The sequence below is a fragment of the Ochotona curzoniae genome, unplaced genomic scaffold (assembly GCF_017591425.1).
Source record: "Ochotona curzoniae isolate NIBS_2020 unplaced genomic scaffold, NIBS_Ocur_1.0 scaffold_4683, whole genome shotgun sequence".
Lineage (NCBI taxonomy): Eukaryota > Metazoa > Chordata > Mammalia > Lagomorpha > Ochotonidae > Ochotona > Ochotona curzoniae.
In genome coordinates, this window is record NW_024467121.1 from 10,457,817 (window position 1) to 10,484,886 (window position 27,070).

The following is a 27,070-nucleotide window of genomic DNA, read 5'->3' on the forward strand; positions in this document are numbered from 1 at the left end:
CGGACAGATGGACGGCAGAGTCCGCCATGGGCACCATGAGTTACACTGTCCTACTGGCTGTGGATTTAGGACCTCAGACTTTGATAGACACACTGGTGGTTTGTATGGTGCCTGCAGGTAGGAAGTGTCATGGACATTTTCCACCCACTCATGTTTTATTTCAGCCTGTCCTAGGTGATCCGTTGAAATGGAGCTCACGGCCAGGGGGCCTGGTAACTAACCTGGTTTTGAAAATCGCTCCACCCTCCACCATTCCCAGCCCAAGACACAGCTCAGACCATCCAGTCTGCCCACATCTTGGTACTCAGAAAGATGAGCAGCAGGAGGCAAAGAGTCAACACATAGCCTGAGTATCACCATCTTTCAGCAACGTAAACAGCTGATGTAGGATACCTTTCCAGGCTTTCATTCCTTTTATATTCGCTAGACAAACCCCCATTGCGCTGGAAGGTGGCCGTCGCTACCATGCCCCTACTGGCGAGATCCTTTACCCAGCCGTGTTATGCAGGGTACACCACTCTCTGGGTCTCCAGTGCTGAGTTTAATAGCTCAAAGACCTCCTTCCCCGTCCTCTCTCCCCTCCCCTCCCTCGGCCGGGGTCAGCGTGACTCTACAGGGCCTAAATGCCTTAAAGACTCACTGGTGACTAGGACGGCCCAGTTAGCGACAGCCACGGCTTCCTCCTGCCAACCAAAGGATAGGCACTTATGTGCTTCCACCCAGACATCTAGCTCGAGGAAAAAAACCTAGAGGGAGAGGCTGGGACGACCCCCTCCTGGGGTATCACGCGGGAAGCGGGACTCGCGCCAGTCTTGTGGCTGGCTCTTCTCAACCGACAGAACGGATCCCAGCCCGTTACACGAGGCTCTCGCTCAGGTGGTTGTCTGGAAGACCCAAGGCCCCACCTGCGGCGTTCCCCCACTCCAGATGCGAATCCGCCCACCTGCGGAACTCCCGCCCATCTGCCGTCTCCTCCCCTCCCCCTCATCTCCCCGCGACGCCTCCTCCAACCCGCAGCCGCAGCGCTTCCCGCTCCGCCCCCCACTCCACCTGCAGTGCCCTCAGCGACGCTGCATCACTTCCCACCCCCGGCCCTGCCCGGGGACAGGCCGCGGTCCCCGGCAGCCCCGAGCAGGCCCCGCCCGCCCGCTGGAGCACCGCCCGCCGCCGCCCATTGGCGCACGAGCCGGGGCGCAGGCGGGGCGGCGGTTCCGAGGCGCGCGCGCGTGGGCCGGGTCCTCACTGCCTGCTGCGCACCCGAGCGAGCCGCTGTCCCTCGGCCTCCTCGCCATGGACGTCAAAGTCTCTTCGACCCCTCGGGGCTCCTACCGGAAGTTCCTGGAGCAGCTCTCCGGGGCCGGCAAAGCCATCGGTGTGCTGACCAGCGGTGGCGATGCCCAAGGTGTGTGCGCTTGGTTTTGGGGAGGTGTGGGGATGGTGGCGGCTGTGGCGGGGGAGGCAGCCGAGGGATGGTGGTGGGGGTGGTTTTCTTGGAGAACCGAGAGCGGCGAGGAGGGAGGAGTGCCAGGGAGCAGGGAGCAGGGAGGAGGAGGTTCCGTAGAGACGCGTTGGGGAAAGCCACCTGGGAGGAAGCGGTGACTGGAGGCACGGCGACGCCTCCCGGGCCCGGCAACGTGAGGGATTTGGGTGGGGCGGCAGGAGCCACGCTGCGGGTGGGGTGGAGTCGGGAAGGGGTAAGGCTGTAGGATCTTCCATGGGGGAAGCTCAAGGAGTTTTCCACCTACAGGTTCATGTATTAAGGCTGGCGATAGGACCGCTTCCAACATCCTCCTCGTGGGTCGTTGTGCGTGGGAGGCGCACGAAGGGGGCCGGGCGACTCCGTTAAAGCTTGATGGACACAGGACTACCTCTCTTGTGTTCAGCCCTACCCTCCTGACTCACCGGAACCCCTGAAATATTGTGGATAATCTAGCCGGGTCCTCAGGCACGAGTTGCGCCCCCGCAGGAGAAGCACGTGGGATTCCCACTGCTGCATTGCGGGACCCCGCTTGGGACGCCCGGGACGTTTCCACCTCGTGTTTCTCTGGTCACACCTTAGATGACTCCTGGGAGGGTTTTTTTTTTTTTTAATTAAAGATTTTTCCTTGCGTCGCCTTCCGGCTTGAGACAAAACTGAAAACAAAAATGGGTTACTATGCCCTCCCTCCGCGCCAGCCTCCTGGTGGCTAGGAAAGACCAGGAAACGGGGATTCCGAGACGTCCCCCGCGCTCCTTCTCCCCAACGTGGAAGCTGACCTCAAAGCTTGGGGGAGCCGGAGGCCGGGGGTGGGGGAGGGGTCCCTAGCCTTGGGCCACAGAACGAGGCAGGGCTTGGAGATCATTTAGCATTTCAAAGGGCCCGGCGGAGCTCCGGGCAGGGCGGGTTAAGCTGAGGCGGCGCCGGACGCTGCGGGGGTTCCAGGTTCCTGTAAATTCCTGGCTAAGACGGAGCCTACCATTAAAAAGTAGACGCGGGCTTTGTAGACGAATTCACCCTTGGAGCCTCGCGGATCGTGCGGGCTGGAGTCACGTTCCCAGAGCCGGCTTTGATTTTTAAATTTTTCTTCCTTTCTTCTCCGGTTCCTTCTGCTTCAAATGCGTCGCACGGCCCTGGCGCCTAATTTCTTAGGTTTTTCGCTAGTCGAGGAGGGATGTTCCCGAGGCCCGGCTCGGTGCCCTCTCGCCCTTGGCCCACCCATCCTGCGACCTTCCCTTCGTCCTTGGGCGAGGCCGGCGCGGCGGGGCAGGTTGGGGCGCTCTGGGCACCGCCCCGGCTATGCGCGGGCGCCTACGTGATGCCCAGTCCGTCGCCACCGCCCGTGCGCCTGCGGCCCCCCGACGCCCCACGTGTGACGCAGCATCCCTGCAGCCCAGGGCTTGTGCGGCTCGAGCAGGCGAAGCCAGCCCTGCCAGGTGTGGGGCCGGAGACAAGGGCAGACTCGGATGCTGTTTCCAGTACCAGAGGCCCGCCTTCCTCCTCCCCAGAAAGCTAGGTTGCTGTCAAATAGGTATTCTAGTAAAAGCTGTGCGCCGATGTAAATATCGCCCCTGGAGAACCGGCTTCTCAGAAAGAAACAAAACATTGGGATTTAGCAAAGGCTGACTGCCGGAGGAGTAGGAGAGAAGATGACAGGGACACACAGGACGTCAGCATATGAAGATAGGCATGTATGTATAGGGTTGGCGTGGAGCCTAGCTAGTGTGGCTTCCTCTGGCGAACAACTTCGAAAGCACCCTAGTTCCGGGGACATCCGCTAGGAACAATTTAAGAAGTGAGCCTTTTACCTTGACCTCCCGGAAAGGGAGCTTCCGGCACAGGAAGGGGAACTGATGTGTCTGTGGCTCCCGGGGCTGTGCGGTTAGAGTTTCAAGGTTGTATCAGAATGAAGATGCTGTAGCTATTGAAAAATGCATTATGGACCATGCTCCTCCCCCCCACCCGTTTTTTTTTTTTTTTTTTGATTTGAAGGATGTAGTGGCACAGAGAGATCTTCTGTCATTTCTCATTTCTCAAATGTCCCAAAGGAAAAGGTTGGACCAGACAGCAGCCAGGAGCCAGGAACTCCAGGCTCCCACATAGGGGCCCGGGTACATGGGCCATCTTCCACTGCCTTCCTAGGCACATTACAAGGGAGCTGAATGGGAAGTCGAGTGGCTGGGACTTGAACCAGTTCTCTCATGTGGAAGGCTGGTGTTGCAAGCAGTGGCTTGCTGTGCTACATCAGTCCCTAAGGGCCATTCCTGTGAACACCGTGACCAAAAGTATGCTGAAATACTTGACATTTTGTGTACAGTGTACAAGATAATAGTGCCATTGGCAGAATCAGCATCTTTCTTTTTACTGAACCAGTAGTGTCAGCTATGTGTGGGGAGTTGCACATATTAAAAGTTACTAAGTTTATCCCTTTTCACATGAGCGGAAAAGGATGCTGAAACCATAATTGTATGAGAACTGGACCCGGCGTGGTAGCCTAGCAGCTAAAGGCCTTGCATGCACTGGGATCCCATATGGACACCAGTTCTAATCCTGCCAGCCCTGCTTCCCATCCAGCACTCTGCTTGTGGCCTGGGAAAGCAGTGGAGGATGGCCCAAGGACTTGGGACCCTGCACCCACGTAGGAGACCCGGAGGAGGCTCTGGACTCTTGGCTTCGGATTGGCTTAGCTCCAGCTGTTATGGTCACTTGGGGAGTGAGTCATCAGATGGAAGATCTTGCTCTCTGTCTCTCCTTCCTTCTATATATCTGACTTTCCAATAAAAGCAAAATAAATCTTTTTAAAAGTTGTGTGAGAACATTGCTAGTTAATTGTTAGTTAACATTGTTAGTTAACATTGTTAGTTAATGGGAGAAGTCTGCCCACAACCTGGCATGGATGCCAAATAGCACCTGCTGCCACCTGGCACACCTTTGGACTGTCCCTGGTAAAGTTCACCAGAACCCATGCCTGAGCGCCCTCCCTCTTCAGAACAGAGGTGACTTCCTTGCCTTTTCTTTTTCTTAGGCTATATAAATAGCTAGGTTCTGCTATGATAGTGGCTTGCACCTTTTTGAAAGTTTGGGATCCAGTTCTTTTTTGGAAAGGTCTGAGATATGTTGGAACGGGGCAGAAACAGATTTACAAATCCTTAGAGTAAGTTGCTCCTTGAGACATGACAGATGATAATTCTATTCTTTGGTCATTTTGTCTGAGTTATATCCGTACTTGTTTTTTCTTGAGACTGTGAATTTTGCTTGTAGCTGGAGATTGGGGAAATGCATTTAAAATCTTAGGGTGATTTTCTAGTCTAGTGTGAAGTTCCATGCAGAGAGGACTGTAGCTACTGTTTATTGGACACATTTTCAGCAGTTTTATTTCCAGACATAATTGCATGGCTCCAGGGTATGTATGGATTCATTTTTTTCAGGAAAAAAATGATACACAAAGGAATAAGTAGCTTACGTAAAGCTCAGTGAGATCTTGGCCTCAAATTTCCTCCACCAGTCATTTTTTTCCTTTTTTCTTTAAAATGTATTTATTTGAGAGGCAGAGTTAGGAGAGAGACGGAGATCTTTCATGTGCTTGTTCATTCCCCAGATTGCTATGACAGAGCTGGGCCTGACTGAAGCCATAACCCAGGACCTTCATCCCCACAGGGAGCACGGGTCCACGTACTTGGCCATCTTCTGCTAGCACAGGTGCATTGGCAGAGGGCTGGATCGGAAGTGGAGTAGTGGGCGGTTGTATCAGCATCCTTATGGGATGCAGTTTGTAGCCCCTGGATCGTGTTCTTTTTTAAAAAATTTGTTTTTTATCAGAAAGGTAGATTTACAGAGAGAATAAATAACATATATGTTCCATCTGCTTGTTTCCTCCAAAAATGGCCACAATGGCAATCCAAAGCAAGAACCCAGGAGTTTCTTCTGGGTCTCCCATGCAGGTGCAGGAGTCCAAGGCTTTGGACCATCCTCTACTGTTTTCCCAGGCCATAAGCAGGGAGCTGGGTGGGAAGCGGGGTGGCCAGGACAGGAACCAGCACCCATTGGGTTTCTGCACCTGCAGACAGAGGATTAGCCCATAGAGCTGTGGCACCTGTGCCCTGGATCATCTTCTTAAGGAGTCTTTCTAGGTGAGATTCTGTGATCTAGTTAATGTCCAGAAGTGAGCGAAGCTCAGTTGCTCTAAATCTACACATGCTCTTTGGGCAGTTGTTAGTTAATGGAACAGAAAATACTCAAGGCAGTTTAAACAAGGCAACACTTAAAACTAAGGTGCACTTTCCTTCCGTAATTGATATTATGTAATTATCTTATATAATGATAAAATAAAGCAAAACTTAAATCTGTGCTACTCTCCCAGAGCGCTCATCGAGGAGCAGTTTTTTCTGTGGACCTTTCTCCGTCGGCATCTGAATCAGTGTGTTGTTACCAAGAATGCTAAGATTAAATTGATTTTCACTTTAACTTGAAATCAGCTCCACGTTGCTGGACAGATAGGCCCACCATAACTAGTACCCACCCTCACACAATATTGTGTCACATACCAGAGATGACTCATCGTCTTGGACACCGGCTGTGGCTTCCGGAGGGCCTGGCATATGCTGAGTGGGGAATGCTGAGAAGTTGCTGTGCATTCTGGGGATGTGCTAGTATGGAGAGATGATCCGTTTTGGCCTTTGGAGAGGTGAATATCAATGCCACAGTTACACAAAGTCCTCATGCATTTGCATATGTGTAATTGTCATGAGAATTGCATTTTGTGACCACTTGTTCATGAAAACTAACATCCTGCAGGAGCCAGGGAAAAAATTTGAGATGAGTGGTCTTCGTGGCATTCGCAGAGCTGAGTGGTAGGGTCTGGCCCTGTGTCTGCAGTGAGAAGGAGCCAGACTAGGGTGTGCATGTGTCTTAACCAGCATAGCTCTAGTGCGTTGCACCTTGCGTGGCAGATGGGCAGGTGTCCTTGACTGCCTTCCGCCTGGACTTTTCCACTGAGGAAGTGGGAAATGACTTGGAGTTCTAGCTGGCTTCTCTCTTCATGAGATTGTTATGGATGAACAGCTAATCGAAGGCACCCTTTTGGAGACAAGGCCATGTGTTTCAGTGAGCACTTGAAAGCCTTTCATTCATAAATTTGAGGTGCCAATAGACTGGACTGCATTGTAGAGTTGTCCAGCCTCAGATTAGAGAATATTTGCAGGGGGCCCAGTGTGATAGTGTAGTGGCTGAAGTCCTCACCTTGAACGTGCCCGGATCCCATATGGGCTCAGGTTCTAATTCTGGAGGCCCTGCTTCCCATCTAGCTTCCCTGCCTATGGCCTGGGAAGGCAGTCAAGGATGGCCCAAGGGCTTGGGATTCTGCACCCAAGTAGGAGACCTGGAAGAACTTCCGTGCTCCTGGCTTCGGATTGGCTCAGTTCCAGCTGTTGCGGCTACTTGGGGAGTGAAGCAGCAGACAGAAGATCTTGCTGTCTGTCTTTCTTCTGTGTATATCCGCCTTTCTGATAAAAATACAGAGAGGCGGAGAGAAAGTTATTTTTATCGGAAAGGCAGATATACAGAGAGGAGGAGAGGCAGAGAGCAAGATCTTCTGTCCTATAATTCACTTCCCAAGTAAGCGCAGTGGCTGGTACTGCCGATCTAAAACCAGGAGCTCTTCCGGCTCTCCCACATGGGTGCAGGATCCCAAGGCTTTGGGCCGTCCCCGAATGCTTTCCCAGGTCACAAGCAGGGAGTTGGAAGGGAAATGGGGCCGCTGGGATTAGAACCTGCGACCATATGGGATTCCTGGCGTGTTCAAGGCGAGGACTTTAGCCGCTACCACGCCGTGCCCAAAATAAATAAATCTTAAATATATGTTTGTGGGAAAATTGCATCTGTTCTCATAAAATATGCCCTTTATGACTATTTCCTTAAGATAATACAGTGCAACAGTAATTTGTACAGTATTTTACATAGTATACATAGTACTTGGTATTGCAAGCGAAGGGGAGGAGTTAAATTAGAAGGATGTACTTAGGCCATATTCAAGTACCAGGCCAGGTTAGGTAAGGGCTTCAGTACTTCTGAGAGCCCAGTTAGATGCGGAATGGAAACAGAACAGTGAACGTCTTTCCCCTCTCCCCCCGTAGTTCTGGGGGAACTACTAGTCCTGAAACTCTTTAGTATAGATTTATTATTTAATAGAATCTCTTTAGTTGAAAATTAATTTAGCAAAAACCAGTAATTTAGCAACAATTGTTGGGTTTAGGGATCTATGTAGGCGTTACCGTGCAGTTTCATTATACAATGGAATGTGTCCAATTGCTTCAGTGTTTATGAATGCAAATATTTTGTGTGACAAATTCAGATTCTTACTAGGAGCGAGATGTTTCATGCTTTTGCAAGAAAAGCCTGTTGTCCTCGGGGGTTGCAGAAAATGAAAGGCTTTTACTAGAGAACTCAAACCTATCATCTGATTGAATTGGAGCTGTTTAAATAAAGCCTATTAATTTGCTAGACTGTCTGCAGCAATTTACATTAGAACTGTAAGAGGTAGCTGAGGGTGACAGGACTCACAACTGTACAACTACTGCGTATGCAGTTATGCTAGAAAGGGGCCTGTGGATAAGGAACAGATGACTGTGTGTTCAGGAAATAGTTGAGCCACTTTCTGAGTTACTCTTCCACAAGCTTTGCTTGGTGCTGGATTTCTTGTGGATTGCAGAGCATCTGCGGGGCTGTTCTTTGCATCTCTACTGCTGTGTCCTTGGTTGGGAATTGTAGTACTTGTGCCTGTCAGGGTAAAGGGCGCAGCAAAACATGGTCCAACAATAGTCTTCTGGGACTCTTAGGAGTCTGGCTGGTCCCTGGCTAACTTATCTACTTGTGATGACATAGGTTCCTGTGTTACCAGAATCGAATCACTCACTCTGTCTTCTCTCTCTTAAAGATGTATTTAATTTTATTGTAAAGTCAGATAGACAGGAGTAGAGACAGAGTGAAAGGTCTTCCGTCGTTGATTCATTCCCCAAGTGTCCAGCGGCTGGAGCTGTGCGGATCCGAAGCCAGGAGGCTGAAGCTTCTTCTGGGTCTCCCACATGGCTGCAGGGTCCCGAAGCTTTGGGCCGTCCAGGCAAGGAAGTGCGTGGAAAGTGGGACCGCCAGGATTAGAACTGGCGCCCAGATGGGATCCTGGTGTGTTCAAGGGGAGGACTTTAGCTGTTAGGCTAATGGGCAGGGCCCTTCTCCTTTCTCTCCCTGTTTCCCCTCCTCCCTCCCCCTTTCAATCCCTGTTTTCAACCTCAGTGAAGGTCTGCAGCCACGCAGGATACAGAGAAAAGGCAGCATTGTTCTGGCTCTAGCCAACCCTCCCCAGAGCCCATTAGCTGCCTTCTAGTGTTGGCCACCGGTGGATCCTGTGAAGACTAGAATGTGTGGCTGGAGTCTGAGAGATTCACACTTGGGATTTGAGCGGTTGGTAATGCTACTGGTTCCTGGGGGGTGGGGGTGGGGTGCAGAACTCACCTAGTCTGGAAGCAGGGCAGTTTGCAAACCCTACATTCAACAGTTACCCAAGAGTCAGGGTTAAAACCGATGTCCTACACTGAGAATTTAAAATTGATCAAAGGAGCTTGTAAGTCAGTTGTGAGTTACATAGGGTCTTTACACATAATGTATGCATCCCTTAATTATATAAGTGAAAATCTGCTATGTTTTCCTCCATATGCTGAACTGAAATTTAGGATTAAACACACCAGCCATGCTTTCATTAGAAGATTGTATGTAACTAAAGAATAAAGAAAAAGGTATTTTCCCATTATGTTTATGAAGGCAAATATTTAATAACTCTTCTATATTAACTAACATTATTTTGAAATAATATTCTGAATTCAAAATAAAATTGCAATAATGTGTCACAGCTATTAGCAATTTGTAAAACTGTGAGAACTCAAGCTCTCTGGCTTCTCATTTCAGAGATGCCCCCCCCCCCCCCCCCCCACCTCACAAGAACACTCTAGTAGTTTTGTGAGTGTTTAGGGTTCATTAGAGGACAGCTTATCCAAAAATGTATGCGCATGTGATCTATTACAGGCTTTCTAACTAGATGATTAAAAGGCTATTATGTATTAACTTAGAGAAGTCATTCTTGTTATAATTGTCATCTGTGGTTTAACACAGCTTCTTCCTGGGAACTAGCTCGCCTGGGGTGGTGGGGGTTGGGGGGCAGGGGCAGAGGGCCGGGCTGCACACAGCTGAGAAGGAAGCCTGGATTCTGGAGGGCTGCCTGGGGTCAGGACCTTTGACCTGACCTGAAGGGGAGGGAGGGGCCAGCCAGAGGCTGCCTGGAAAGGAAGCTGGGACTTTGGGGGGGGATGGGAGAAAGTGGACTGTATTCTATAGGCCACCTGGTGAGGACTTTGGATTTATGTTGTGCCAGCTGGGAAGCCAATGTAAAGATTACTGGAGGCAGCTGATAAGGGCACGTTTGTGGAATTCTCATGAAGGGAATCTGGAGGGGAAAAGGGTGGGGCCCATGGCAGGGCTTGTTCCCATGGAAGGGGTGTTGTGTCTGAGCTGGGGCTGGGTAGGAACTCATCCACTCCAGCAAAAGACATTGTGAGCAGCAGTAAGTACCAGGTCAGAAAGAGGATGTTCTCTATAACAGTGCTGGTAACAGCAACACATGGGAAGCTCAGTAGCAACAGACTGTCAGTGGGAAGGTCCCTGCATTGTGGCACTTGGAATGGCATTTTCTTGAGGCTTTGATTGAGTAGCTTTGTGGTGCTCAGTGTAATGTATACGCCATACAACAGGCATTAAAGAAGAGATGGTGTGTGCAAGTTCAAGTGACCTACCTGGCAATAGTGAAGAAAAAGAAATAGGTGAAAATTCATGTGAAAATTTTTCTTTAACCTAGGCTTTCAATGGCTACTCAGTTACTGTATTGATTATTCGTAAGATAGCTTGCAGTCTTGTTTTCCTCACTAAATCTAGGGTAACTGACAACTTATGGCACATCTCAGTTAGGACAAGGCACCTGTGACCTATTTTTCTGGCCAGTGTGATGACAGAGCAGGAGAGAACAGGGCAGCCAGGAGAGTTCACAGAGCAGACCCTGGAATGCAATCAATCTCCCGCCTCAGGCCCCCTTTTCCTGCTCTGACCTTCTCTGACCTGCTTCAGTTCTGTTCCCCAGGCGTCACCTGTCTGGGAGGCCCCTCTTAGCTAATGACTGCCTGACTGTTATGGCAACCCCTCCAGGCAGGCAGGCAGGCAGACATCCTCGAGGCAGCATTCCGTCCCATCTTTCTCCACTGGCTTTTTTTCTCCTTAGCACTTACTTCTGTTCCCCAGTGGGTGCAGTGTGCTTCTCTGCTGCCTGTAGGTCTCTCCCAAGTGGGACAGGCTCCACCAGAGCCAGGAACTTCTGTTGCTTTATAAGTGATGGATCTGTCAAAGGACTATAAACAGTCCATGTGATTAATGGGTGGGAAGGCAATCGGTGACTGAAGACCCCTACAGATTTATCTCAAATTTGCCCCTGACCTCACACATACACCTAACACTGTGGTTCGTGTGGGATGGAAGGGATCCTGGCTTCATGGCTTGAGATCACTGCTAAAGGTACACTGTAGGATTTCCAAACCTGTAACTGTTCCTAAAGGAGGCTTGGTGGGGAACTGCAGTGGCTAGAATGGGGCACTTTTTTTTTTTTTTTTAGGAGGAAGCTTCCTGACTCTATTCCTCAAAAAATGAATTTTCAGTGTTGAAATGACTCAGTTATCACTGGTGTTAGTTATTTAAAAGAGTGTAAGAGTTCTAGTTCTAGGTTATAGGATATTAAGATACTTTACGCGCAGCTAATTCTCGCAACCTGGTTCTTTACCGTGAGCTGAAAACACCAGACGCAACGACATATCTTAGGAAGTTTATTCCAGCGAGGCAGGAATAGGGGAAGGGGAAGGAGGGGGAAGGGAGGTAAGAAGGAGGAGAGGGAGAGCAGGGGAGAGGAACCAAGGAGAGAGCAAGAGAGAGAGCAAGAGAGAGCAAGAGAGAGAGAGAGAGAACCGAGTGGGGCAGGAACAGGAGAAGGGGAGGGAAGGGAGGAAGAGCAGGGGAGAGGAACCAAGGAGAGGAAGAGAGAGAGCAAAAAGGGGCGAACCGCACCTGGGGGCCTTTTTTGTCTGCCAGGTGTGGGGGGCGGGGATTGGGAGGGATTGGGGTCAAGGCCCCAGGGGATTGGTGCCTGCAGGTGAATGCCTGGGGATGATTGGCGAGTGGGCGGGTTTGGGGAAGGGGCTGGGAGATTGGGGGTGGGATTCTCAGGTGGAATGCCAGGTTACATCTGATTGGTGGATGGCTGCACTGGCGCGAATTCCGTGAGCTGTGAGGAAGAAGTAATGGCGCAGGGTCCAGGGTGGGATATTGGAATAAGTCCTTACAACTGGGAAAGATGGTATACCTCTGGTAAAGAGGAAAGGGATTATTCCAGAATGAATCCACCTGCTTTTATTATAATCAGTATAATCCTTGTTCCTTTAAAAAAAAATCACTGGCTATTTAAGTTTAATCAGAAGAGAATTTCAGGAAGCCTTTATAAACAAACCTCCACCCCAGAATAACAATGGAAGAGGCTTGGCTCAGTCCTTGCTGGCTGGCCCCCTGCTGTGACTCCGTGGCCGGCTGTCTGCCCTCCAGGAAGGCACTGTCCAGTTAGTTACTAGTTCAACTGCAGGACAGTTCAGTAAGAAACAGTGACAATGCGCTAATCACATTCACCTGTGCTCTCCAACGCTTCCCTGTTCCCTCCTTGGCTCAAAACTGGCTCACATTTTGGTTCTCGTAACTAGACCATACCTTCTCTGAGGTCTCAGTTGGGGTTTCTGCAAATTATGAAGATTGACTTCTCAAGCACTGAGATTCGTGCTTTGTAACAGGATTATATTTTTGCACAGAAAAACTTAACCAGCCTTGTTTGGATTCCCAGGTAAAGCTATCAAAACGAAAGCAAAGTGATGAACACAGCCATGCCTAAACTATAAACACAGTAGGCTGAGTATGGAGTGATAAACTCAGGCCCTGGTGCTAGGGGGTGGAGGGAGGGAAGGGGGGTATTGTGGCATAGTAGGGAAAGCCTCTGTCTGCAGCAATGGTAAGCTAAATGGGTTCTGGTTCATGTCTCAGCTGCTCCATTCTGATCCAGTTCCCTGCATATGACCTGGGAAAGCAGCAGAGGATGGCTCAAGTCTTTGGGCCTCTGGACCCCTGTGGGAGACCCAAAGGAAACTCCTGGCATCAGATCAGCCCAGCTCTGGTCGAAGCAGGCATTTGGGGAGTGAACTAGCTAATAGAAGATTCACTCTCTCTCCTTCTCTTTGTTAACTTTACCTTTCAAATAAAAATAGATCTGGGAAAAAAAAAAGGGAATAAAGAAACATAGGAAAACTGAGAGTCCAAGGAAAGCTTGGAGCAAAATGAAAAAGCAGGACGTGTTAATAAGGAGACTGGCCCTTCTTGGGTTTGTTTTCATTCTTCCCCCTTTGTTTTTTGTCCTCTAGTGCTAACCTTAGGAGTTTCCCGGAACCCCATTTCACAAGCCTCACCCTGCAATGCCAAGCAGGAGCCCTGGTTTTGCACTAATTCAGGAGAGTTTAGTAAGTCAGCAAGGCTTACACCTCAGCAACTAAATTAGAATCTGGTCCCAGCAGGATTTTTATTTTTTTTTTTCCTGTTAAAATACCCTTTGGAGAATCTGAGATCTGGTCATTGCAGCAGAAGGAATTAGGGCATATTTTCAGTTAAAACAAGAGAATGGTTTAAATTGCATTTGTAAATTTTATTGCTTTAGGCTAATCAAGTTATCTTGTCACTGTCTCCTCTTGCTGGAAGAAGGATCAGGCCCTCAGCAGACTTCTGCCTGGGTTCTGCTGTGAATGTTCTCTCAGTCGGGTATGAGGCCCAAAGACTTGAGCCATCCTCTGCTGCTTTCCCAGGTCATATGCAGGGAACTGGATCAGAATGGAGCAGCTGAGACATGAACCAGAACCCATTTAGCTTACCATTGCTGCAGGCAGAGGCTTTCCCTACGATGCCACAATATCCCCTCCCTTAAGCTTACAAGTTCTGGAACCTGATATGGGCACTGGTTCATATCCTGGCTGCTCTGCTTCCCATCCAGCTCCCTGCTTGTGGCCTGGCAAAGCAGTCGAGGTTGGTCCACAGACTTGGGACACTGCACCTGTGTGGGAAACCTGGAAGCTCCTGCCTCCTGGTTGTGGATTGGCTCAGCTCTGGCAGTTGCGGCCATTTGAGGAGTGAACCATCAGATGGGAAGATCTTTCCGTGTGAACTTCTCTCTGTAAATCTGATCTACCTTTCCAGTAAAAATAAATCGGTTTTAAACCGTCCGCCACCCCCCAAGAAAGATGGGGATGTAGAGGGGAAAGGGCCTCAAGCAAAGCACTGGTTGTGCTTTTTGCCATTCAGTTGCAGGTGCTGGTGTGGTGTCAGTGTCTGCTGCTGACTTTATCTGTTAGTGTCCAAGTAGAAAACCCTGGAACCTCCGGTTCTGTCAACAGGAACCAGGGAGGGCTGCTTTTAAGCAAGATATGTAGCATAAGAGTTGAAGCACACTTGGAAGGTGGCCCAGGTAGGCATACAGGTATGGCGGTGTACCACAGGGCTACGGGCAAGGAGCAGGCAGGAGTCAAGCAGAAGTTGGGAAATTGTCCTGGAAGGAGAAGATGAGCAAGCGATGGAGTGGGGCGGGCACAGGTTCAAGCATGGGAGCCTCCGGGTGCCACAGAGCAGGTAGGGGAGCTTCCATGACGGGGCGTGAGAGCTCTCCGCGAGGAGCTGGGCTTTCCTCCCACTGAACCCGGGGAGGCAGGGGAGCAACATGGATACTTACACAGGAAACATCTCGGACCTGTTGTTGAGTGCAAGAAGAAGCAACTATCAGAATGACGTAGGCAGCACCATAGCATGTTTTCCAGTGAAGGAGATCTTACATGTGTGGGTTTTTGAAACAAGAATGTACTGTAATTAGCTGCATGGAAACAAAAGGGGAAAAGCTGCTTAAATGATTCTGGCTGTGTCTTGGGTGATATTAAAGAAGGAAGTGTCAGGGGGAGAGGCCAGTATAATGGGCAGGTGCTTCAAGAGTAGTCATCATTTCTGTTTGAGTCACAGAAAAGAAAGTTGTGCTGCTCAGCAAAGAGAATAGGGGGGTGGAGACCATTATCAGGGTAGAAATAGGACTTGTCGCAGTTGGAAATACTGAGTAAGATAGTCATGAGAAAGAGCTATTGATTAATCTGCAGGTCATAAAAATTCGTTGTAAATAACCACGTTTGAATATGAAGTAGTAAAACTATGTGTGTGTTTGTGTGTAGAAAGAGATTAAACATATGTTTATGTGCAAGACAAGTACCGTAAAGGTTTTTCAACTAAATGGAAGTTGCTAGTCAGAGTTATTTTTGAGGTAATAGAAGAGCCCCTGCATTACAAACTTGCTATGAGAAAATTTAAGATTTTTAAAAATGTTATTTCCGTGTTACGTAAACGGTGGGAGACAGAGAGGGCTACCATCCGTCTTCTGTTTCATTACCCAAATGTCCATAACATCCAGGAAGTGGGCCAGGAGAAAGCAAGTAGCTTACAGCTCCAACCAGGTGTCTCCTAAGTTTACCAAGAACCTAAGCACCATGGCCATCCCCCTGCTCTCCCCTGGGATGCACATTAACGAGGAAATGTGCAGGAGGCCTGGGACTCCCAGCAAGCCCTCAGATGTAGGGCATAGGCATCGCAGAGGGCGTCTTAGCTGCTGAACCCAATGCTTGCCTCTATGTCAAGATGCTTAACCCTCTTTCTGAGCCAGTTTGTCATTCGAATGTACACAAATTCACTCTCCTTGTTTGCCGAGGTACACTCCTACAGGACCAGAGTTTTTAAAATTTATTTGCCAGAAGTGTCACTTGGTCCCCCACTGCCCCTAATGTCTTTAGTTCTGACACTCATTTCTGAGCATGACGTGGAGGGAGGTTGAAAGTGATGGATGTCTAGGAGTCAATTAGCTGGAAACTCTGGGGCCGCTGCCTTTGAAGGGCACAGGCCTGCAGCTTTCTGGTCTCATCCTTCATGCTCTTTCACTCCTCTGCTGATTGATCTTAGCTTTTTAGTCTAGATGATGGCTCCAGGCCTGTTCAAGCCAGTGCCAGCTCCCCCAGATGGACTCTGAATGGAGAGCAGTCTTGAGTTTAAATGGTCTTACGTGATGATTGCTCACGGAACCCCGCTCTTCGTTTCTTTTAACTGAAGTGTCAAAAATATCCTCGTTTCATACCAGTTTTAACTTTTTAAGCTAGTAAAATTGCAGGATTTATTTTTTATTTAAAGTCTTTGCCTAATTTTTTGGTTTTATTTGTAAGACAGATTTACAGAGAGAAAGAGAGAAAAATCTTTCATCTGTTGGTTCACGTCTCAAATTGCCGTATAAGCTAGAGCTGGGCTGGTCCTGAAGCCTGTAGCCTGGAGCTTCTGGGTCTGCCATGAGCGAGGGTGCAGGAGCCCAAGGTGTTGGGCCATCCTCTGCTGCTTTCTCGGACACATTAATAGGGAGCCGGACTGAAAGTAAAACTGCTGGGATGTTTTACTGCTGGGTGTCAGCAAGGGATGCTGGTACTGTAGACAGAGCCTTAATCTACTATACTACAGTGCCTGCTCCTGTTTCCTAAATTTTTAATTTTTACGTTGGTAGCTGGTGATGAAATGGTTTTTCTTTTCTAAGATTCATTTTTTTTTTTAATTTAAAAGATTTGATTGGGGAGGATCTTTTGATCTGCTGGTTTACTTCCCAAATGGCTACAAATGCCAAGGATCAGGGCCCAGTTGTGAGCCAGGAGCCTCATCCTGGTCTTCCGTACAGGTGGCATGTGTCCAGGGATTTTGCTCCAACACAGGTCATTAGCAAGGGACTACATCAGAAGAGGAGCATCTGGGACCCGAACTAGCTTCCAGACAGGATGCAGGCATTGTAGATAGGGGCTTTATCCTCCTAGCCCACAAGGTCAAGCCCTGAAATAATGTTTTATTTCTTGCACAGATCATAGCGCAATTACTCATCTCAGTATTAACATCTTGGAATTGGCTAGTCATAAATAAAGACCTATCCTGTCTGTTGGATGGTGACTGGATGGAATGCCCTGCACATGGAGGCAGTGGTGTTCAGGATCAGAAGTACCCTGGGCTGCTCAGGGCGTGTTGTGGTCTATGCCCGCGCTCGCAGCGTTTCCACGTGCTTTGTCTTTCTGAACCTCGCAGTGGTTCTGGAGAGTGTGTAGAACCCATCTCTCCAGGCACTGGGGCCTGGGAGAGGCACAGGGGTTACCAGCGCTGGGCACATTCGTAGCAGAACCAGTTTTTCCCGGGCTCTGTACTAACGACTGCTACTGTTCTTTCTGCAGGAATGAACGCTGCTGTCCGCGCGGTGGTGCGCATGGGAATATACGTGGGGGCCAAAGTGTACTTCATCTATGAGGTCAGTGGCTTGCTGCCCATTCCTTGTTTCTCAGAGCCCTGCAGTGGCTGAGCACCTCTGCAAAGGGCTGAGCCGGTGGTCTCAACTTCCAAGGCTTTCAAATAAAAAGAAACACATCTTTCCAGAAAATGAGAAGAGAATATTTTTTTGAAAAAAAATTCATTCCTCCACATTTATTATTAGTATCTTAATCTGATTCCTTCAAGTATTATCTATATCCATTAAAATTATGAGAATGTTTGATATACTGTTTCTTTCCCTATCCTGCCTATTTTCTATTTGGTAAATAACATTCCACAACTGTTGCTTGCCCTTGACCGATTCTGTCATTCCTGTGCTTGTGTCCTGTGTAGGTGAGGTTCCATTTTTCCACTATCCCGACCCTGCAAGAGCTTTGAGCTTTGAGGTCTTCACTGGTGTCATTACCTCCGTCCCTAGATGCGGCACTGGCTGAGTTAAAAGGGAGGCCATGGTCCATTGTGGCTTGCAGTGTGTCTTGCCAGAGGGATTTGTGTCTCTTGTTCCAGTGTTCGCATGCTTGGGCCATGCTCAGGAACAGAGGAGGTGCCCAGTCCCTTGCCAGGGTGTTGAGCCGCATCCATCAGACTCTTGAGCTGGCACGAGCTTGCAGGTCTCTTCACTGAATCATTGCCCACTTTTTGTGAAATGGCTGCTGATAGGCTTTGCTCATTGGTCTGTAAAATTGTTATCACGGACTCCAAAGAAGTTGTGTGGTTTTTTTTTTTAATGCTGTGTGTTCATTTCCTTTTTTAAATTGTGACAGTGTTTTTTATTTGTATGTCTCCTGTTTGGGCAATTTTAAAACACTGCCTTTAACCATCATAGTTCTAGGCTATTGTCTTCTAATTTTCTAGCTGGATCTTTTTAAGGTCAAATTGCCCTGGTGAGTTTCCATTCCTGGGCTCTGGTCCTGCTGGCTGCTGTCCCCTGCTCGCTGGTGTGGAATGAGCTCTTTAGGCTCAGGGCCACCCTCAGGGGCCTTGTCCTCCTCCCTCTGCTGTGCTCGCATGCAGATGTCCCAGGCAGCCACTCAGCTGGAACTGTGGACTGATATTCACACCTCCGCAAGTCCTGCCTGGGCTTCCTGCGTTCCTTTCTTAGTGCAGCCTGGCTTTACAAACGTCTTTGGGGGTCAGAGAAGCAGCCTTTAAAGATGTTTTTCTTTCCTGTTACTGTTAAAATTAGCAAATTTTTCTTTTCCTTTTTTTTTAAAATATATTTATTTTTATTGGAAAGGAAAATTTTTACAGAGAAGAGACAGAGAGAAGGATCTTCCATTTGCTGGTTCACTCCTCAGGCGGCCGCAATGGCCAGAGCTGAGCTGATCCGAAGCCAGGAGCCAGAGCCGCTTCCAGGTCTCCACATGGGTGCAGGGTCCTAACGGTTTGGGCCGTCCCCGACTGCTTTGCCAGGCCACAAGCAGGGAGCTGGATGGAAAGTGGAGCAGCTGGGATTAGAACCAGCGCCCATATGGGATCCCAGTGTGTGCAAAGCAAAGACTTCAGTAGTCACTAGGCCAACGTGTCGCACCTAGCTAATTTGTCTCTTTTTTTTTCCAAATTCACCAAACGCTTAAAGTTTATAGACTATTACCTTAAGTAACCTTCTGTTGTACATGTACCGGAATGTACATGTAATGCCTCCGTAATGTTGAAGTGCTGTGCTGACTTAAGTCCCTTGGGACGCTGGCTACCTTATCTTCGCAGGGGCTTTGGGTGCCAGAGGAAAGGAAGGAATTTATTTCATTTTTCAGTTGAGCAAGTGACTTGTCTTACATAACTTACTTCCTCTGTGTTACCTACATGGAGAAGCACATTTGGTCTCTGACTCATGGCCCTTGGGTAAGGGCAGGGATTTTACCTCCAGGGACATTTGTTGATGTTTCCAAACTTTTTTATTAGGCAATTATTGGAGTACAAAATTTATTTCTTAGTAAGTTTTTTTTTTAATTTATTTATGAGCCAAGCATGGTAGCCTAGTAGCTAAAGTCCTTACCTTGCACACAGCGGGATCCCATTTGGGCGCTGGTTCATATCCTGACTGCTCTGCTTCCCATCCAGCTCCCTGCTTGTGGCGTGGGAAAACAGTCAAGGACAGCCCAAAGCCTTGGGACACTGCGCCCATGTGAGAGACCCAGAGGAAGCTCCTGGTTCCTGGCTTCAGATTGTCTCAGCTCTGGCTATTGTGACCACTTGGGGAGTGAACCAGTGGATCTTTCTCTCTGTCTTTCCTTCTCTCTATAAATCTGACTTTCCAATAAGAATAAATACATCTTTTGGGTCTGGCGGCATGGCCTAGTGGCTAAACTCCTTGCCTTAAACGTGCCAGGATCCCATATAGACGCCGGTTCTAATCCTGGCAGCTTCACTTCCCATCCGGCTCCCTGCCTGTGGCCTGGCAAAGCAGCCGGGGACGGCCCAAACCTTTGGGACCCTGCACCAGCGTGGGCAGCCTGGAACAGGTTCCTAGTTCTCGGCTTCGGTTCGGCGTAGCACCTGCCGCTACAGTCACTTGGGGAGTGAATCATCGCATGGAGGATCTTCCTCTGTCTCTCCTCCTCTCTGTATATTTGACTTTGTAATAAAAATAAATAAATCTTAAAAAAATGCATCTTTAAAAAGGTATATTTTTTATTGGAAAGGCAGACTTTTTTTTTTACTGGAAAGAGACAGAACCATTTTCCATCTGCTGGTTCACTCCCAAGTGGCCACAACAGCTGGAGCTTAACTGATCTGAAGCCAGGAGCCAGGAGCTTCTTTTGGGTCTCACACGCGGGGGCAGGAAACCAAGGACTGGAGCCATGCTCTACTGCTTTCCCAGACTATTAGCAGGCAACTGGATGGGAAGTGGAGCAACTGGGACTTGAACCAGTGCCCTCTTTGGGATGCCAGTGCCACAGATGGAGACGGCCTACTTAAGCCATGGCCACAGCCCCAGAGTGTGGAATTCCTGTTGACCTCTGGTGTGTAGAGACCAGAGATCCTGCCCAATGATGTGAGATGGGCAGGAGAATCCCCACCACAAAGTCTTTGGAATTCTCTGGTCCCAGATGTCGGTGTTCCAAAGGTTGAGAACCCTTGTAGTTGAAGCTGGGAGCTGGCTCTGTAATGGATTCGAATGCCCCTAGTTAGGGGTAGGAGGGTAAGGCTGATGGGTGTGGGAATGTTTGTAATCTTTGTGATAACTGAGCAACTCTTAAGTTTCTTAAGTCTTGTGATGGTTGTTTGCAGCTTTTTTTTTTTTTTTTTCGGTTGGTTACTGTGCCCGTAGCTGTCAGTCTGTGTTTTCTCATGACAGTGTTCAGATCTAGAGCTGTCAGACTTGGCACATTTCATTGTTCAGGCAGCGGTAGGAAACGTGTCTTCCCTGAGATCATCTGCGCTTGCTTTCCGAGTCACCCAGACCTACTCTGTCCCTTGTCAGCTGGGACCAACATACCCCTTCAGTCTTGCTCTCAGTAGGCAGTGCAGATGCTTGTTCCTGACCCTCCCTGGGGTGGGCGGACGCCAGCAGCATGGGCTAGGTGTGAACACCACATCCTGTTCTTTCCCTCAGTGGGGACTGACTGGACAGGTCCTAACTATCTTTTGGGAAATACATGGAATTCTGCAGTTCCTGCCCTGGGACGTTGCTGAAGAGAATCCTTCGCAGATGGTGTTTAGGTCGCAAGCCGTGTTAGCAGAAATCGGCGGCTGGTGGCAGGTGTCTCAGTGTGGGTGTGCGCTGGACCCCAGAAGATGCCCAGGTCTTCGCACTGCTGACTTAACTGGGCAGGGATCAGACTTAACTCTAGGGATCAGTTTAGTGGATCAGAAATTGCTGTACTTGGTACTTTGCTCCCTGGTACTTTGCTTCCTCAGTCCCCAAAAGGGGACATTCTAACCAGCAGTTCCTAATGTACCTACTGGAGGATGACCCACGGGGACATTGCTCAACATGCAGGTTCTTCGCTCAAGTGACAACAAATATTCTGTAATTGAGTTGCATGAGTTTGGTGTATCATCCTCTCTACCTAAGACCTGAAGAACCCTAAAACCTGCAGGCTTTCTCCTGACTCGCCTGTAATGAGCCTGGCTCTAACCTTTGCCTGCCTGGCTTGCCGTGACGGCTTGGACCTTTCTCAGTGGAGGTGGTGTTAAGCCAAGCGTGCCCCTGAGAGCCCCAGCTTAGCTGTGTGGCAATGTTTGTATTGCTTTTTAAATTCCTGAGCCTTCTGAATCCTGGCTTGCTTCCTACTCACAGGGATTGGAGAGGGAATGGTGAATCTACAGCCCAACTGCTGTGGATGAGCAAATTACGATTTTGGTTCCAGATCTTCACCTATCCAATGAAAATAGCAAATGCCCGGCTACCACGACAGGAGAATGGACCTGGAAAAGCTCTGTGCACTAACGGAGCAAGGAAGCAGTTTGCTGGTCAGGAGGCAGGTTGTACATGTGCTTGGGTCCGTTGGTTTGTGGCCAGGCACAGCCTCGTCAACTAGTGGAAGTCCAGTTGTCTCCTTGTTGCACTGTTAGGCTATAGCCACAGGACCTGAGCAGGATGGCACATGGGAGTGCATGCCTGACTTCCCCCATTGGATGCCAGGGACAGCCTTCTTCCTGTAGTTGGGACAGTCAGAAACATCTCCAGACTTGCAAAATCAACCTTGGCAGGAATCACTGTTCTGTACCTGTGTGGATTTGGGTTTAGAAGATGCCCGACTTTGTAACATGAACAACACGGTCTTTTCGATAGTTTTTCGGTTTACCTGGAACACTTTGGGTTACTTGCGGTCTAAAGAAGTTGTGGTTATTTAAGACTTCTATTTTTCATGTAGAGGGTGTGTGGAAAGGATGTGCGTTTGAAAACACTGGTATTTTCTGCTAACCATCTGTCCCTTGGTTATGCTGCACTGCGCCGTCTGGCTGCTGCTTGCACGCCTCTATCTGGGGCAAGCCTACGTGTGGTGCATGCCAAGCCCTTGGGCTCCACTCTGCAGAGATGGGAGGGCTGTGCAGATGGACTTGTTCTTTTCTGTACCTGGCGAGCCAACTGCTGAGGATTTTTTCCTCCCTTTTAAGGTGTTTTGTTTTGCTTTGCTTTTCCTTAGAAGCTCCTTTGAGATAGTAAGGACACCAGATGCTTTGTTCAGAAGACTATCTGGCCAGCATTGACTCTCCTGGGTAGGCGTGCCACTCTGGCTGCCAAGAACAGTTTACTGGTTACATTTAGTTTAATATATGGGTTTCATATCCTGTTTTGAAAATTTTAATTAATTAGTTAACTAATGTTTATTGGGAAGTCAGATTTATAGAGTGAACGAGAGAAGGAAAGATCTTCCATTTGCTGGTTCACTCCCCAATTAGCCACAACAGCCAGAGCTGAGCTGATCCGAAGCAAGGAGCCAGGAGCTTCTTCCGGGTCTCCCACATGGGTGCAGAGTCCCAAGACTTTGGACTGTCCTCGACTGCTTTCCCAGGCCACAATCAGGGAATTGGATGGCAAGCGGAGCAGCTGGGATTAGAACCGGCACCCGTATGGGATCCCGCTGTGTGCAAGGCGAGGACTTTAGCCGCTAGGTTACAGCACCTGGCCCTCATTGTATTGTTGACAGTTATTCTGTGTATTTTAAAAAATCTCATAACTACCTAGGATAACCTTAAAAAACCTCTCCTCAGGACTTTACCTGTTTGCTACGATGCGGGACAGCCCTCTGCAAATCTGATTATTAGAGCTCATCTTTGTCATCTGTGCACATGAAAACAAAAGCTAGGGAGGACTTCTTCGCTTGTGTCATCTCATTATGAAAAGCAATATGTTCTAGAAGTGTCAGCCAGGGTTTCTAGTTGTTAAGACTGAGGGAGATGAGGCCAGCGTGGGCAGTTGCTATGTGGTCTCCACAGATGGGCCGGCCTTGCTGTGGCAGCAGCTGCAGGTACTGCAGAGTCTCCCCTGTGCGGGCAGCCTTAATGAGACAGCACCTTGCTCTCCGGATCCCCAGCTTCACCCCTGGCGGAGTGCCTCTTCCGAGCCGGAGTTGGAAGCATGTAATCTTGGCTTTGCTGGTTTGATCCCCCCAAGTATTGTGGCTGGACTGAATACGCTAACTCACAGGCCTTCGCTTCTCTCCCCAATAGAAAGAAACCGACTGTTTGCCAAAAGGCACTTCTGTCTCCAGCCTGAACTGGGTGATTTGGGGCTGGAGCCAGGGACGTGGAGTCGAGTTCTCTGCAGAAACTTCACAATCCACACCCTGCTGGTGCCCTGGAGTGTGCAGGCAAAGGAGGAGGGGAGACAGGAGCTACTTTGTAAGAAGAACCTTTCCAAAGAACAGGCTAGAATATGAGTGCTGACATTTTGGAGATCTGTGTGATATGTTTTTAAAAAATGTATATATTGATTAAATATTTGCTTTGTTTGAAAAGCATGGTGAGAAAGAGAAGGAGAGACTGGAGGAGTGAGGAGTGTTCTGTCTGCTGTTTCACTCCCCAGATGGGTGCAACAGCTGGAGCTGGGCCAGGCCAAAGCCAGGAGCCCAGAACTCCATCCGGATCTCCCAGTTGGTGGCAGAGTCCCTAGTGTTTGGACTGCTCCCCGCTACTTTCCCAAGTGCATTAGAAGGGAGCTGGATTGGAAGTGGAGCAGCTGGGATTGACACCGTGGTATAGGCTGGCTGCATCAAGGCCATGCTTAACTTGCTGCCCTGTGACGTGGGGCCCTATTACTTTTGTTGGTGTTGTTTTCTGTCTTGCCTCTTCTCTCTCTGTCTCTGGACTTCTTCTGTAAAGGGCCAAACAAGGCCATGACATCACGCTGAGTCACATCTCTGAGATTTTAAACATAACCTCTTCGGTATTTCCAACCCCTTCATGTCAGAACTGCTCAGCCACTGCGTATCTGTCTGAAAGTAAGAAAGCTGATGCTTGACTGTCCAGTGGAGTGCGTCGCTGTGCAGGGTCTGGTCCTTTCATTGTTGTACATTTACCGTATTGGTAGAAACTCAGTTCACTCAAAGGCCATTCCTGGGACCTCAGTCTGTCCTACGAGCTCTGTCTTTTCACTGGAAGCTACCTACAGGAATGGGCATTACCATTTACTGAGCATTTTCTCTATGTCGGATCTTACACGCACTTCTTCCTGTGTGATGGCCAGCTTAATCCCTGCGGCCGCTAACGTCATGCTCAGTGAACAGTTTCGACTTGTGCAAGGAATGTGATCTCTGCCTGCCATTTGCTGCTTCCTCTGCTGTTGCCAGGGGTTAAAGTAACTAGCTGAGCCCCTGGTGAGGAGCTGGGCGTGAGAAACTACCCTGCACCTTGCTGGGAGCTGTTCTGACTGTGGGGAGAGCTGGCTTGCCTGGCTCTCTGCCGTAGCTGTTGAGTTTATAACTTACCTGGAACTGGGTACTATTAGTTTTGGCTTAAAGAAAGCTGGAGGGCTAAATAGATCATGTTGGCTTAGTATTGGTTTTCGAGTGCCGCAAGGACATGACCATACAATGACTTGTCAGGTCCTAACTTATTTTAGAATTGACTGCAACTCATCAAGGACAAATCCTAAAGCTGTTCTATAGGAATTTTCCATGAAGTAATTAAATCTGTGAGCATGATTTTAATCAGCTGTTGGGTTCTCTGGGTGAGAGCCTGCCTTTAGTTGGTGTTAACCTTTGCTGGGATTTTGACACCTTTTTTTTTTTTTCTTTGCACCAACAGAAATGTTATCTTTCAGTTCCCATTTCTGCAGGAACCGTAGGAAGTAATCTTACACTTAAGACACCTTGAACAAGTTCCTAAAAAGACTATTCAAAATCACTTCTCAATACACTAGGGTCTTCCAAAAGTTCATGGAAAAACAACTTTGCCTGGATTTCAAAAGTTATTGACACCAAAATATGCTTTTAAAATACCCCTTTGCCAGGAACTTTTTGCGGTCGCATCATGTAGAACAATGAAGAGCCTGTTTTCATTAACTTGCACCTGGCTCCAAGCAGTTTGAAGTGAAAGTTAAAGTGACTTCAGAGCTCATGGCGTGTTCCAAGATGTGATCAAATGACTTGATGTCAAACATTCTGCCAGAGGATGGCTTGAATACAACCAACTAAGGATGTCTTAAGTTTATCTTGTGAGTTTGGAACAAGAAAACAGGCAGTGCTACATTGGTCAAGACCTGAGCATAGCCATAAAGGTTTTATGGTTTGCTTTTCTTAACGTGAGTCATAAAGCTGGCTCGGAAGGCAGATTCCGAAAGGCAAATGCTTAGTGCTTTGGTTATATTAAAACAAACATTCAGCCTTCTGAGGAGAGGCTTCGGTAGAAGGAAGCTCATCTGAAATTATACATTATAGTACACTGGGGTAGAATTAATCTTCCTAATTTAGGAACATCTTCCTTGTTGAAAAAGACAGCTTAACACAGCTTTTGATAGTGTTTTTTCAAATGTTGCATTGGCTTAATGACTTTGCAAATTAAAGAATGAGTCATTTCCTAGAAACTTAGCACAGGAGCTTAATAAAGAAGGCACTTGGAAGCCTGTATTAGTGAAATCACTTTTTTCTTGGGTAGCATTTCTTAAAAATATTCATTTGCTCATTTGAAAGACAGAGTGACAGACAAGCACACACACATACATGCTGTGGCCTTTGCGGAGCAGGAGAGAGAGAGGCAGGTTATCCATCTACTGTTCCATTCCCCGGTTGGTTGCAACATCAGGAGCTGGGCCAGGCTGAAGCCAGAAGCAGGAAGCTCTGTCCAGGTCTCCCAGATGATGACTGGAGCCCTAAGCACTTGAGCCCTCTTTGCCTGCCTCCCACATTGCATTCACAGAGCTACTTGAGAAGCATATTAGCTGGCACTCCAATGTGAGATGCAGGTGTAAGAAGTGGCTAAGGTCCTCCCCTTGCATGTGCCTGGATCCCATATCAACATCAGTTCTAATCCAAGAGGCTCCACTTCTCATCCAGCCCCCTGCTTGTGGCCTGGGAAAGCAGTCGAGGACAGTCCAAAGCCTTGGGACCCTGCCCCCGCGTAGGAGACCTGGATGTGGCCTCTGGCCTCTGGCTCCTGACTTCAGATCAGCTCAGCATTGGCCGTTGTGGCCATTTGGGGAGTGAATCATTGGACGGAAGATCTTCCTCTGTCTCCCCTCCTCTTTGTGTATCTGCCTTTCCAATAAAAATAAATAAATCTTAAAAAAAAAAAAAGTGGCAGAGCTACTGAGCCACAGGGCATACCATATTCTCTGTTTAAATTGCTTGCTTTTGAGACATAGCTGTGCTACATAAAATAATCAAATTATCTTGCAAACCTATAGTTTTTAAAATGTGTATCATGCTTTTGGATCAGTTTCTAGAAGCAAAAGGAATTGTTTAAAAAATCGGTAATTCATTGTTTAAATCAGTACTTAAATATTGAGAAATACTAAGGGGAAAGCAAAGCTTTCTGTTCCCAGTATGTCGTGCAAACTAACTAAATGGCAAGCAAGGGCTGGCTGCCTGAAGAACAGTTTGTGACGATCAGGTTTTCAGGAATAATGCAAAAGTTGCTCCTGAGAGATGTGCACAGCCTTGGTCCAAACACAAGCTTGTGTTACTGTCTTGGCCTTAGTCTCTTCCTCTTCAGCAGGGCAATGCCTGAAAGTGATGGTTTGGTCTGTCTTTGCTTGCTTTTGTCAAAGCCTTAGGGTTGACCCAAAACTACATTCTGTTCTTCCCAAGATGGTCCTGCTTGTATCTGATGTTCTGGGCTCATACTTTAGGGATATTTTCTGTCCATCTCAGATGTGTGTAAGTCTGGGTAACACATTGTTGGTCTATGTAGTGTCTGATTTGGCCACATGGCCTGGCTGGCTCACTCCCTGTCATTTCTTTGCCTCCCAGCCTTTGTAGAAATGAACCTCTCAAAGGCAGCATTTCTGTAAATGGTAGTTTATTCATTGTTCTCAGTTCCTAAGCATGGCAGGTTGTTGTGCATGATGGGTGCTGCGTAATTCTTAGTAATTGGGGGTGGGGTCGATGGAGGTTCTTACAACAGCAACCATAAGGCTGCCTGGGGAGCTGCCTGTCTTCCTTCCAC

The 27,070-nt window shown here is 48.4% G+C and overlaps 1 protein-coding gene across 4 annotated transcripts in view; it reads left to right on the forward strand.

Moving 5' to 3' along the window:
• The first annotated feature begins 1,236 nt into the window (after positions 1–1,236).
• Positions 1,237–27,070, forward strand: part of LOC121147959 (phosphofructokinase, platelet) — a 58,118-nt gene continuing 32,284 nt past the window's right edge. For 2 of the 4 annotated variants that reach the window (XM_040967901.1, XM_040967902.1), the window contains exons 1-2: positions 1,237–1,402; positions 16,924–16,997. In XM_040967901.1, the coding sequence (XP_040823835.1) occupies positions 1,291–1,402; positions 16,924–16,997 (186 nt within the window). In that variant the 5' untranslated portion in view covers positions 1,237–1,290. The remainder of the gene's footprint in view (positions 1,403–16,923; positions 16,998–27,070) is intronic. The other 2 variants (XM_040967899.1, XM_040967900.1) reach the window with 1 other exon arrangement.